Below are 12800 nucleotides of genomic sequence, written 5' to 3'. Positions count from 1 at the left end.
ACCCAATCCGGAACACTCTTGCTCGTGTCCGCCTTTTTCTCCGCCTTTACCGCCCGTCCTTCTGCCCATGGGACTTTCTGCCATTTCATTATCTCCTAATGGGAGGATATGGTAACTAACTATAAGGACGGACGTGAAGATGTGATTGATTGCAGACTATTCCAATGCCGTTCTACAGATGCTTGACAACAATCGTTGTTTTAGCTGCTGCATACCTCTCAATAGCTTTTGTTTGAGTAGTTTACATCGTTCCATGCTTAGTAATGATGACCTAGGTGCTTTTCAGTCGCATGACCTGGAAATTGCACGGATGTCCTTGCTCCAACATTTTTCACACACGATAAGAAGGAACCTTTTATTGTCGTTATGCTCATGCTCAATGTGTATCTCATTCAATACAACCTATCGCTAAATCCATACAAACTCCTGAAAAAGCACCTATGATGATCCACATAATATGCTGTTAAGTCCCACGCAAGAATTTCAAAGACAACGACCCGGGGCATGTGAGATATCACAGGGGAATGAGCTGCTCTTAGATAAGACCAGTTTCTGTCGTCAATTTCTTTACATGTCATCAGTCATTACCTTCCCATCTCGTCGGAAGGGCTCATTTGCAGACAGACATTTCCAACATGTTCGACTCTTCCGAATAAAACTTGAAAGGCGTGTCTCTCATCTCCATGGCGACAGCATAGCAGCTCTGGTAATTGTCTGGCAGAAACAGCGACGCTACGCCGTTTGTGCACGGGTACCGCTTGGCCTAATTGTTCCAGGTGCCAATACCGAGACCCACCCTTTCCTCCGCTTTTGATTTCTTTAGGGTCGCACCGTCAAAACTTGCTTTGCGTTTGAGATTACCACTGAGGGGCCGATCGATGCCGGGCTTCCTCACTTGACCGAACAGTTTAGTCTGTAGCAACGTACTCGACTTTGCTGCACTCGCTACGCCACGCCTCTGCGGATGGTTGCCGAAATTACTGCGAAGGTGCACGTTACTGGGAGCAGTTCGTGTTTCCGAAGCGGGGACTTCTTCGGTCTCGGGTTCAATGTCAGACGCCGAAATGGTACTGTCTCGATCACGACAATCATCAAGGAATTCTAGCCCCGGTGTATGATCTCGACTCTCGCGGTGCGCTAACCGAGGCTGGGACGGGGTTATTGGCAAAGATGACAGAGAATGAGCGTCACGCGCATGACAACTTGCATTTTCTCTATGATCGCGATGTCTGTCCGGTGTCGAGGTAACAGCTGGCGATTCTTGGTTGAGGACGCGATCTGCTGCCAAGAGAGCTTCAAAGGGGGCATGACTTTCATTTCCGTTCATCTGATAACTACCATGATCGGCGAACTGGGGCAGTACCCGTCTATGCGGTGTGTGACTCTCGTACTGGGGACTCGGCGACATTGGGCCATGCTCGATCATCCGAGAAAAGTGTCTTCGGTTGTCACGAATCCGCTCTTTCAGCATTCTATTTTCCTCTCTCAGAAGCTCAGAAGTGTCTCTCTCCTGTTCGATAAGCTTCTTTGCTCGGCGAAGCCTTCGATCGAGTGTAGCATTGATCCTTTCGAGTTCTTGATTGCGCTTGAGGGAAAACTCAAGCTCCACATTAGAGACTGGCTGCACTGATTTGATTTCATGCTGGCATTGGCGACTGCGATACTCTGAACTTTGAAGGATCTCGACCTCCCTTCGCGCAAGTCGGTGCTCGACTTCTGCACGCTTGATCGCTTCGTTGCTCGTGAATGAAAGCAGGCTGTTTTGCAACTTGAAATGAAGCGCCGACATGCGGGACTCTTGAGCCACACCCAGTAGATCTTTGACGATCATGCGAAGCTTCGTTTCATCAGCACTATCAATATCATCGGCAGTTGGCAGATTCTCCGAAGCACCGTATGCTACACAGAGAGTTTTCTCGATATTGGGTGGTGATGCCAGATATGAGCTCGATCGAGACCTCGACTCTCGCAGAGGAGCTTGCGGAATTTGAGACGATGGCGGAGGTGTCATGTCCGACGAGGATAAAGCTGGGGGCGAGAGAAATCTGCCCTGATCGACATTCGAAGTTTGGCTTCCAGCCTTCATACTCAAGTCTGGTGTTGCGGAAAGGCTAGTCCGTTTGGTGGGGGTAGCAGGCCCCAAGATCCCGACGGGGGGGCCAAGCGATCCCTGCGAGAGCGGCCGCTCAATTTCTTGTGACATGATCGAGAGGTAGTACCTGAAGTGCAGACAGATTGTGTTGCTGTGTGCCCAGCTAAGCTCGACGTGCTCCGTATATTGGTTCGTGTAGGCGATCTCCAATGCGGTGGACTGGACTTATGTCACGAGGCGGTGAGGCGCAAGCGCAAGCGAGACACCGATGGCCTTGGTACGTGTGAAGATGCGAAGGGGCAAGGTGTTTTCGTCAAGCGGATGGACACAATTGGCAGGCTTGAGCGGCACAAAAGAACACAAAACCGAAGCAAGCGTTGCGCGACTTGTCGTGAAAAAAGTTTTGCGACGGGAAGTGCGCTTATCACTGATAGCCGGATGGGGCACGTTTCATTCGCAGGCAAGGTAAGTAGTGAGTTGGCGATAAGGAGTCGGAAACAGATCGCTCCGGGTTTGGGCAAGGAGAATCAATGTCCAAGGTAAAGAAAGTATGGAAGCGTGATGGAAGCCGCCCACGGGAGGATAAGGCGACCCGAGGAATGAAGCAGGTAAGGCGACCAGATACAAAGAAGTAGGCGATGATGAAAAGACGATGGTTAGAGGAGATACGGGATGAGGAGAAGCAAGGAGGATGGAGAGGCCGGATTGATGCCTTAAGGGTGTTTGCAAGCGTTGCGCTGCGCACAATTGGAGGAGGCTGGGAACCACTGCATCGCTTGCGGGCAGTTGTCAACCTCAGCCAACCATGTCCGACCACCACCACCCACGTGAGTCCATTTGCGCGCTAGGCTGAAAAGAGATCGTCGATGCTCCTCAAAAGGTAAACAGTCAAACACAAGCCAAACCCCATGAGCCACTTTGATTGTAGCTCAGGCAACCGATGACAGTCTCGGCCCCAAGACAAGACGACCTAGTACGAATTTTGTATGCAGCACTTGAATGTACACGCGAGGGAAGGGGGTTGGGATGATATCATCCCCGTTCCCTTGTCAAAACCTGAATATTTGTGAGTTATTCTCAACGTGCAATAATGTCAAGAATATATTATCTCCAATCTCATAATTGATAGGGAGACTCAAGGTTTCAACGCAGTAGTCTTCCTTCATACTCGCTCGTAGACACCCTCATTATTGTACAACTATACTCTCTGTCATTCACATTGCTTCGCATGTGATCAAGCAGCTCAAATGTGTTGTCAAGTCATTGCCCCCAAGTACTTATTGATTCGATAACTCGTAGTGCCAAGGCAGTATGCCTTAGATGGTGGGAATAAGCAGCCTCAGGCACCACTACATGCAATAACCGCGGCGGGTCTACAAATAATCGGTAAACAATCAATTCGATCACAGCCAGGTTGAGGACAACATGCGCATTGTAAGGTCACTGTACGAATTCGAACACTGAATGTTCTCATCTTGAATATGCAATAGTACCCAGCGCCCACCCGCACTCGCTTGATCTCTAAACATCTTTCCTCTTCTTGCTGATCGATCGGTATCTTCGCATCCGTGACACATGTTTACGGCCAGGAGCTTGCATTGTGCCGAGCAGTAACTCCCTTCTGAAGGTCTTTATTTCTTCACAATCGATTACAGCGGCAGATCGTCAAAACTGGTTGCGAGAATGAACAATCAACCGAAGACACCTGCCCGAGCGAGTGGCATTCCCCGATTAGCCTCGAGACTTCCCCTGCCGACGACATCCGCTACCTCTAAACCACTTCGACCTTCGCCATCGCGTGAGAAGCTACAACTCGACCCAGGTCTCGGTGCAGACAGGCTGCGCAAACCCTCCGAAGATACCGTGTTTAAGAAACCCTTTCCGAAATATACAGCGCCGCAGAAATTCTCCGCTGGACTCCGACCCAAAAATGAATCTCAGACAAGGGCAGGCGGGAACATAAAGTCCGAAGTGAGCACCAGAATGAGTGCTACACCAACTTTAGAGAAAGATGGCATCCCGGTCGAAGACAATGAAGTGAGGGGTCGTACACGACCCTCGCTGGCGGAGCGGACGATCGAGACACTCTCAAAAATCCCGCCGTCTCCAGGGCCAGCCAGGAGACAGTCGAGTTTCTTTGGCGCAACGAGCCCGATGCGGTCCCCATCTCGACCCTCATCATCAATGACTAGCTACTCGAGATCGCCATCTAAGTCATCGTCTCGACAACCCAGTGGGAGTGATTATCTTGCACGACCGTCATCTGCCATGTGTCTGCCATCGAGACCCCGACCTTCTTCGTCCACGAACAGCGCATCGGATGACCGCGGCCTTGCTCCAACTACAACGACTTGTCCGCCAAAAATGAAGATGCCCTCAACGAGGATGAGTGGGTCCAGAGGAAATAGCAACCTGACATCCGTTGCGACGAAGCCTCGTTTAGCGTTGACTCAAACACACATGAACGCCGTTGGGTCAGGCTCAGATGATTCATTACCCAGACTTGAAGTGAAGAAGACAAGACGTGTTCAACCAAAACTCTCGGCATCAAGACAGTCATCTGTTGGGCCTCGGTCACCATCTGCACGATCCACAGCATCCGACTTGACTTCAGAGCAACGATCAGAGATGGAGACAAGAAAAGTATCAAAGTCTTCAAGCGCCCTCCGTGAGAGTATTGCGAAGGCCAAGGCCGCGAGGAAAGCAGAAGTGGAGAAACGCATGCAGCTGTCGTCAGCAGACGATGCTTGGAAACGGATCGACACTGAGGACCCGTTCAATCAGAGGCCCCAGGATTCCCATTTCGAGCTTCTTCGAAAGCGCCTTGAAACAGGCAGAACTTCTGGCCATCTCAATATAGCGGATCTGTCCCTGAAAGAGCTCCCCAAAGAAGTCTTGGCAATGTATGACTTTGATCCTGATGCTACTACCGAGTGGTACCAGAGTGTGGACCTGGTCAAGTTCATCGCGGCCGACAACGAGTTCACGGAGCTTCCTGACGAAGCGTTCCCTGACATTGACCCGCATGATCTAAATGAGGACGCTGAGGGAATGGGAAACCAATTTGGCGGGCTTGAGCTCTTAGATCTGCACGGTAACTTGCTGCAGTCTCTACCCATAGGTTTGCGAAGGCTACGAAGACTTCACACCCTTAATCTGTCAAATAATAATCTCGAAATGAACGATGTACAGGTTGTCATGGAAATCTCATCTCTGAGGGATCTTAAGCTGGCCAAGAATCATTTGAAAGGTCCTCTTACATCAGAGATCAAGAATCTGACTAAATTGGAAACCTTAGACCTGCATGACAATTTTCTTACAGATCTGCCTTCCGAGATGTCAGCCTTGAGGTCGCTCCGAGTTCTGGATGTTGGTGGTAATCAACTGAGCTCATTACAGCTTGATGCTTTGAGTCAGCTTTCTCTGAAGGAGCTTCGAGCCTCAAAGAACAAATTGAAAGATGCACTTGTCCCAAGTTCAATTCATAAACTTGAGGCATTGCAGGTTCTTGATATAGCCAATAATACGTTGTTCAAGCTTTCCGAGAACATGTCGTTGGAGCTTCCAAGCCTCCGGACCTTGGCAATGAGCTCTAATCGCATTCAGTCCTTGCCGGATCTATCATCTTGGCAGGCCCTACTGACATTGTCAGCCGAGGATAATAGCCTTTCGACAATTCCAGACGGCTTCATTCATTTAAAAAATGTTCGGACTGTCGATTTTTCAGGGAACGATATATCCAAATTGGATGACAGAATTGGCCTGATGGACAGCCTCTTCACATTTCGGATCGCTAACAATCCTCTTCGCGAACGCAAATTTCTTACCATGGGTACGGAAGATCTGAAGCGTGACCTGCGAAACCGGTGCGAACCAGAGTACCAGGATACCGATGACGATGCAGGCTCTGTTGCAACCCAGTTCACCTTGGCCCCTGAGACCCCAGCTCAGACTGCCGCTTGGAAGATCAAGCCTGGTGGTGTTCTTGACCGGTCCTACACTGATATGCGGGAGCTTGAGCTGGATGAGCTGCGGCGAATCAACTTGAATGAAGTTAGATGCCTATATCTGCATCATAACGAGCTACGCTACTTCCCAGTGTCGGCCCTAAGTTTACTAGCGTCAACTCTCACCGATCTTGACCTTTCAAACAACCCACTGGATAGCGCAGCGCTGTTTGTCTCGGCTCTGACACTCCCAAATCTTCACAGCCTGAATTTGAGTAGTACAAATCTTACTACATTGGATCCAATTTTGACACATCTTGAGGCACCGGCTCTGACATTTCTGGATGTTTCTTACAATCGCTTGTCTGGTCCGGTGCCTGCTGTACGCCGCACTTACCCCACCATGATTGCTTTTCTGGCAACAGATAACCGATTCACCAGTTTGGAATTCGGCGCGGCTCAAGGCCTTCAAGTTTTGGACGTGGGAAACAACGACATTGGCATGCTTCCGCCCAAATTAGGGTTGCTAAGAGGAGAAGGCTCGAGTAGAAACTGGGATAATGGGAGTGCTTTGCGACGGTTTGAGGTAGCCGGAAACAGCTTTCGTGTGCCTAGATGGCAGATTGTCGCCAAGGGCACCGATGCCGTACTTGAATGGCTCAAGGATCGGATGACTGTGCAAGCACTTTCGGAGTATGAGCCACACGACGAGTTAACTGAAGATCTATATGATACATAGTACGGCTTTTGTCAGGCTGTCATTGCTCGATTTGCAGGGGACCCATCTTATAAGTTAACTATGGCACAACTTGATTGCGTAGCATATTCACATTCAAAACCTCAATGCCTTGGGGCCTATGCTCCGAGCTCTTATGTAGTAGTTAGTCCTGGGGTGAGGACATGCATGTCGTTGGTGACCAGAATGTGGTAAAGCTAATGTGTTGTCGTCGTTGTCTTGGTCCCGGCTAGCCTATTCCCTTAGCTTTCGATGATATCAGCTCCGATGTCCCAATACCTCAGGCGTGGCCCTAAGCTCAAGCCCTAGTTTCCCGATTGAGGCGGGTAAACTGCTTGGCGTCGCCGCCCGCGGCGGAGAACCATCAATCACTTCGAACCATCCAGTGTACAACTATCTGAACTTCTCAGCGCAGGTTGTCTTGCTCCCACCCCCGTGCTAGATGCCAATGCGCAGGCTCGAGTCGTTTGTCGAGGCCAATTCTTTGTACTGCGATCTTACAGCAGCGACCCTTCCCCAGCATGGGCACCGCTAAACCGCGGCCCTCCGGCTCTAGAGCTTCCGTCTCAAAAGCCCATTCCTTCCAAGCTCTTCCGGAGAAAACTTTCATCGTCGATAATGGCGCATATACGCTAAAAGCAGGATTTGCGCCTGACTATCCACCACCAGAGGACGAAGAAAAGGCGCTGTCGGCGTGCGCGACCATCCCCAATGCGATTGTCAAGACACGTGAAAACCGCATTTACGTTGGCTCGCAGCTTAATACACACGTGACAGACTGGAATGAGGTGTCTTTTCGTCGACCGGTAGAAAAGGGCTACATTGTCAACTGGGAAGCACAGAAAGAGGTCTGGGAGCAATCTTTCTTCGACGAGAAGACCGTGCGAGGCAATGATCTACGCATCACCGACCCGGAAGACACAACCTTGGTGCTGACGGAGGCTCCCAATGGTCTGCCTGCTTTGCAGAAAAACGCCGATGAGATTGTAATGGAAGAGTGGGGCTTTGGAGGTTATTACAGAAGCCTAGGTACAGAAGCACGAACCCCGCCTCCAGACATGCATAGTCGTTTTCACTGCGTCCTGTGTTGCTGATGCGGAATTTCCGCCTTAGGACCACCATTGAATGCTTGGAACGAACTGAACGCCCTCTTTGGAGATTCGGTTGTGAGAGAAGCAGACTCTGTCGTGACGCCAAGAGAATGTTTGCTGGTTATCGACTCTGGCTACTCCCACACCACGGTGACGCCTGTTTACCGAGGCCAACCGCTCCAGCGTGCTGTACGCAGACTTGACCTGGGTGGCAAGCATCTTACAAATTACTTGAAGGAAATGGTGTCTGTGCGGCAGTACAATATGGTGGATGAAACCTATATCATGAATGAGGTCAAAGAGGCGGTTTGCTACGTGAGCAACAATTTCGTTGGCGACTTGGAGCAGAGCTGGAAAGGCAATCGAAAGCGTGGCCTTGCTGAGTCGAATGAAGGGGTCACGGTAGACTATGTCCTTCCCGATCCCAATGCGGGGAAGAAGGGTTTCATGCGACCACACGACCCATTACTAAACGCCAAAAAGAGGAAAGGAGCGCTGTCCGGTACCAGTGCTGAGGCATTCTCGGAAGACGCTTTAATTTTGGGCAACGAGCGGTTTACTGTGCCGGAGATTCTGTTCACTCCCAGTGATATTGGGATGAAACAGGCCGGAATTCCGGATATCGTTCTGCAAAGTCTTGCTGTACTGCCTACCGGATTACACCCGGCCTTTTTGGCCAACGTCCTGGTCGTCGGTGGAAACTCATTACTACCGGGGTTCATGGAGCGATTGTAAGACGATCCCTTGTGATTATGACCTTCTGATTTAACTAACCCCAGTGTAGGGAGACCGAGCTGCGTCAACTGGCATCTGTTGAATGTGTTGTAAGAGTGCGGTGCTCTCAAGAGTAAGCTTACCCTTGCCCCGTGACTCGAGCGCAGAGAGACTAATGGGTTTTCATGATAGCCCAATTCGATCCACTTGGCTGGGCGCGTCACGCTTCGCCACCAACCGAGAAGAACTGAAAAAGGTCGCTATCACTCGTCAGGAATACCAAGAGTATGGTTCCTCATGGGCTGGTCGGAAATTTGCTGGTGCATTATAGCCGACCGGGGTGGTCAAGATTTAAGCGCGATTGGCGTCCTCGGAGGACAGAGCAGCAGCTGTTCGTTTGCTACGCTAGGCTGGCACCTATTTCTGTTTTGTGTGTATATTATGTAGTATGTGTCCTTGATACCCTGTAAGTTACCAGATGGTTGATTGAATGTGCGAACACAGCAGACCGTCTTCCCATTTCCGTTGCAAGAAAAGTACAAACATGATCGTCCATTCAATTGTCAGAACCCAAGACTTCAGAGGGATCGAAACGACCATGCAGTGTCAATCAGTTGGGCAGAAAAGATGCGGGTGAGTCAAGGGGATCGAGTTGTGTGGTCGCTTGTTGCGGTGAGGTGAGGCTGGGATTTGTTTCCTTGCTGCTTGCTACCTAACCTCCCCTCCCTCCTAGTCTAATCTTCTTCGACCTTGTGCTTCCTATGAACGTCTTCCATACAACCTCGACAATCCACCCCCACCTCCCGCAGTCGAACACGTCGACGTCGGCTTGACGGAAAGCATACCGGTACCCTCATGGTTGACCTTTCCCGACATTTGCTCCTTGTTGCCGCGCTCGATTGTGCTCATGGTTGGTTCGAATCAATGTGATAGCGCCGTTCCCAGACTTCCAATTATCAGCGATCGGCGAATAGGTGACTGATGAGACCCTCCCAGTTGCTGTGGTAGCGAATGATGGAGTCTGGACATGTGGCATTCGACCGCTTTAACCATGGCGTGGCCGCTTAGTTGGCGCCTATGCCGACATTTCATCATGCGACAGCCTTTCGGAAGAGCATTCCGGTCGGTCTAGAAAGAGCTTATATAGGAGAGAATGTCGTCCTGCTTTATTATATTTTTCTGATCTTTCAGACCCTCTACCTTTCATCTATACATACAGCAGCAGAGAATCCTCCTCAGTTCGAAGTATGTTGAAGATACACGGTAATCGGCTCTAGTACTACTTTTCAACCGCTCTTGCCAGACACGACCTGCGATTATGGATTCCAGTGTTCCAGAATACTTCCAGTCAACCAAACCGTCCGGCGTGCCGCTACTTATCCTCGAGATAACCAATCCTCGCAGGGAGATTCCGCAATTTGTTTCCTAGTCCTGAAGCTGTCAAACAGTTTGCACGACGACGAGGATGCCTGCTTTGGCGCTTAGAAGTTTGTTGCCTCGGCCTGCTCCGCAGTCAGCTAAAGCATACTCCGTGCCAGACACGGTTCATACTATGCGCGGGTCGAAGTCACACACTCGGTCGTCGAATGACTCTTCCAGGGCCGATGGCGGTCTTCTAAATCCACTGCCAAACAACAATAAAACTGGTCGTGCGAAATCCAGGGTTAAGAGCTTCCTGACCAAGCTCCGTGGCAGGCTCACCAAAGAACAGGCCAAGATCGAGTCCACCGACGAGTTAGTAGACCCCATCACGCCAGAAACCCTTAACCCAAGACGTACTGACATGACGTAGACGCTGTGTATGTTGCCTCGACATCATGCCCGCTGAGTGCTTGGTGACCATGCCCTGCCAGCATAAGTATTGCAGCCGATGTATGAAGCAGATGGTGCTCACAGTCATCTCCGAGGAAGGATTGTTTCCACCCCGATGTTGCAAACTGGATATCCCAACAGATATTATACTGCCTGTGTTGACGCCCAAGGAGAAGGCCTCCTATATCGAGAAAGCGCAGGAATTTGCGACACCAGCTTCAGAACGTTGGTACTGCCCAGCGGCGGTGTGTGGGCGCTTCATCCCGCCCCAGAACGTGCGGAGCACATCCTCGTCACAGACGTGTCCTTATTGCAGTACCAAGATATGTTCGAGGTGTCATGACTTGGCCCATATATCGAGACGGTGCTCTCCGGATCCTGGTCTTGCCGCCGTCCTTGAAGAGGCCCGACTCAAACAATGGCAACGATGTTTTGGCTGCGGTTCCATGGTAGAGCTCATTTCTGGATGCGATCATGTCACCTGTAGATGCAAGGCACAGTTCTGGTAGGCTTTCCATTCAACCTCACTTCAATTTATAAAAACATCATAGAAGGCTGACGGTTTCATAGTTACAAATGTGGAGATCCCTGGTCCGCTTGCGCCTGTGCTTCGACCGGACAGCGACCCGCCGATTTCCTGGCTGTGCTGATCGGACACGCGAAACTGAGCCGAGACCAGGAGGCGGAGTTGTCTGCTGTGGTCGCTGCAATATTGCGTAACGAAAGGCTTCGTGACGAGGAGGCGGCCAACGCCAAAGCGATTATCAAGGGAAGCAGCAGGGAGAGCAAGAGACTTTCCCGGTTGAGCATAGACTTGCTTCGCCGGGACCTCAATTTATGATGTGATGCTGGATGATTCAACGCGGTTATGCAAGGAGGCCTGAGATGCTGACTTAGCCATTCTTTTCAAGTTTCCTTTGTTCCGTTATGCGACGCTTGGTTCCTTCTTCTAACACCGGTTATTTTATGATTTATCTCTGCACACACCTTGCCAGAATGACACAAACGATACGGATAGACGGGTTTATGAACTTCGTTGAGACATGCCGTCTTGTGGCAGTCATTGTAGACAGCTAGAACCAGCATCCATACTCTATCTCATGCAACACGATGGAATGACTGCGGTCCTAATATCCACTTCTGGAGGTTGGCCGCAAATGAGGACAGACCATGGTGACAATATTCCGAGAAAGGGGACATATCGAGATGCACTATCAATAGTCATAGAAGCCTTTGCCCGACTTTTTGCCCAACCAACCCGCATCCACCATGCGCTTCAAGAGACCCGACGGCCGGTACTTACTATCCCCCGTCTCATGATGCAGGACAGTCATAATAGCCAGACAGGTATCCAGCCCGATAAAGTCCGCCAGCGTCAAAGGCCCCATGGGCACATTTGTACCATTTTTCATGATACTATCAATGTCCTCCTTGGCCCCTACTCCAGTCTCCAAACAGATGATCGCCTCATTAATATACGGCATGAGGATACGGTTCGCCAGGAAGCCTGGCGAATCCGCGGAGATGGAGGCGACCTTGCCCATGCGCTGCACAAATGCAACGGCCGTGTCAAGCGTTTCCCGGGATGTCTGCAGACCGGCGATGATCTCCACTCCCTTCTGCACGGGCACAGGGTTCATGAAGTGCGTCGAGACGACCCGCGCCGGTGCCTGAAGGTCGGTCGGGTCTGTTGTCGTCGCCGCCGCGATTTTGGTGATGGAGATGGACGAGGTGTTAGTAGCCAGGATGGCGTGCTTAGGCGCAATCTGCGCCAGCTGCGCGAAAATAGACCGCTTCAGATCCACCATCTCCGGCACCGCCTCGATGACAAAGTCCACCGCTGCGAGGTCGTCCATCTTCTGGCTGGGCAAGATGCGTGCGCGCGCGGCGTTGGCGGCGTCCTGCGTGAGGCGCTCCTTAGCAACATCTTTGGCGAGAAGTTTGTCTGATTGTGTAGGAGGTAGGAGATCCCGGAAGGTTAGTTGTGCTTTAGCTTGAGTGCGAAGAGCAGGCCTATGCGATGTCGGTTGGGGGGAGGGGGGTTGGATGGTGATGTAGCGGGTGGGCGTTACCCGCAAACTTAAGACCCTTATCTAAAGAGGCTTGTGAAGTGTCGATTAATGTTACTGGGATTTGAACTTTCTGTGCGGCAACGAGAGCGATGCCCAGTCCCTAGTACATTTCGACTTAGTACAAATTTCGAGGGTTCGAAGCATTGTGTTCTGGGTAGAATAGGTTGCAACCGACCATTTGACCAGCGCCTATCACCCCCAAAGATTTGACCTCGGCAGCTCGTGCGAGGGGAGATGTGCTGAAGGCCCGAGAAGCCATTGAAGAAGGGCTCCTACGGCAGAGAGAGTAAACTGACGATGACAACATGACTGTAATAAGAGCAAAGTGCTTGTCGA

General features: G+C 50.9%; 5 protein-coding genes across 5 annotated transcripts; 3 read left to right on the top strand and 2 right to left on the bottom strand.

Moving 5' to 3' along the window:
• Positions 1-670: 670 nt before the first annotated feature.
• Positions 671-2308, bottom strand: BP01DRAFT_230043 (uncharacterized protein). Its single transcript, XM_025571200.1, has one exon. The coding sequence runs from the start codon at positions 2201-2203 to the stop codon at positions 764-766; it is 1440 nt and encodes a 479-aa protein (XP_025433223.1). The 5' UTR covers positions 2204-2308; the 3' UTR covers positions 671-763.
• Positions 2309-3596: 1288 nt separating this feature from the next.
• BP01DRAFT_355019 (uncharacterized protein) lies at positions 3597-6814 on the top strand. Its single transcript, XM_025574592.1, has one exon. It carries the CDS (start codon positions 3776-3778, stop codon positions 6776-6778), a length of 3003 nt encoding a protein of 1000 aa, XP_025433222.1. The 5' UTR covers positions 3597-3775; the 3' UTR covers positions 6779-6814.
• Positions 6815-7170: 356 nt separating this feature from the next.
• arp6 (actin family protein) lies at positions 7171-9236 on the top strand. Its single transcript, XM_025574591.1, has 4 exons — positions 7171-7804; positions 7889-8597; positions 8651-8713; positions 8773-9236. Exons 1-4 carry the CDS (start codon positions 7297-7299, stop codon positions 8909-8911), a joined length of 1419 nt encoding a protein of 472 aa, XP_025433221.1. The 5' UTR covers positions 7171-7296; the 3' UTR covers positions 8912-9236.
• A 1161-nt stretch (positions 9237-10397) lies between these two features.
• On the top strand, positions 10398-11233 carry BP01DRAFT_372556 (BRcat and Rcat domain-containing protein; the record flags this gene model as incomplete). Its single annotated transcript, XM_025576735.1, has 2 exons — positions 10398-10897; positions 10963-11233. The coding sequence occupies 2 exons, from the start codon at positions 10398-10400 to the stop codon at positions 11231-11233; spliced, it is 771 nt and encodes a 256-aa protein (XP_025433220.1).
• Positions 11234-11606: 373 nt separating this feature from the next.
• On the bottom strand, positions 11607-12723 carry BP01DRAFT_390334 (3-hydroxyacyl-CoA dehydrogenase family protein; the record flags this gene model as incomplete). Its single annotated transcript, XM_025577995.1, has 3 exons — positions 11607-12337; positions 12465-12564; positions 12640-12723. The coding sequence occupies 3 exons, from the start codon at positions 12721-12723 to the stop codon at positions 11607-11609; spliced, it is 915 nt and encodes a 304-aa protein (XP_025433219.1).
• Positions 12724-12800: the final 77 nt, after the last annotated feature.

The sequence above is a fragment of the Aspergillus saccharolyticus genome, assembly GCF_003184585.1.
Source record: "Aspergillus saccharolyticus JOP 1030-1 unplaced genomic scaffold BP01scaffold_8, whole genome shotgun sequence".
NCBI lineage: Eukaryota > Fungi > Ascomycota > Eurotiomycetes > Eurotiales > Aspergillaceae > Aspergillus > Aspergillus saccharolyticus.
This window is presented reverse-complemented; position numbering and strand designations above follow the sequence as displayed.

Excerpts from the sequence above, each read along its gene's own strand:
- BP01DRAFT_230043 (XM_025571200.1), bottom strand. The coding sequence starts at position 2,203 with ATGTCACAAGAAATTGAGCGGCCGCTCTCGCAGGGATCGCTTGGCCCC.
- BP01DRAFT_355019 (XM_025574592.1), top strand. The coding sequence starts at position 3,776 with ATGAACAATCAACCGAAGACACCTGCCCGAGCGAGTGGCATTCCCCGA.
- arp6 (XM_025574591.1), top strand. The coding sequence starts at position 7,297 with ATGGGCACCGCTAAACCGCGGCCCTCCGGCTCTAGAGCTTCCGTCTCA. Across the intron at positions 8,598-8,650 it reads CCGGGGTTCATGGAGCGATT|GGAGACCGAGCTGCGTCAAC; the intron begins GTAAGACGATCC and ends ACCCCAGTGTAG. Across the intron at positions 8,714-8,772 it reads AGAGTGCGGTGCTCTCAAGA|CCCAATTCGATCCACTTGGC; the intron begins GTAAGCTTACCC and ends TTTTCATGATAG.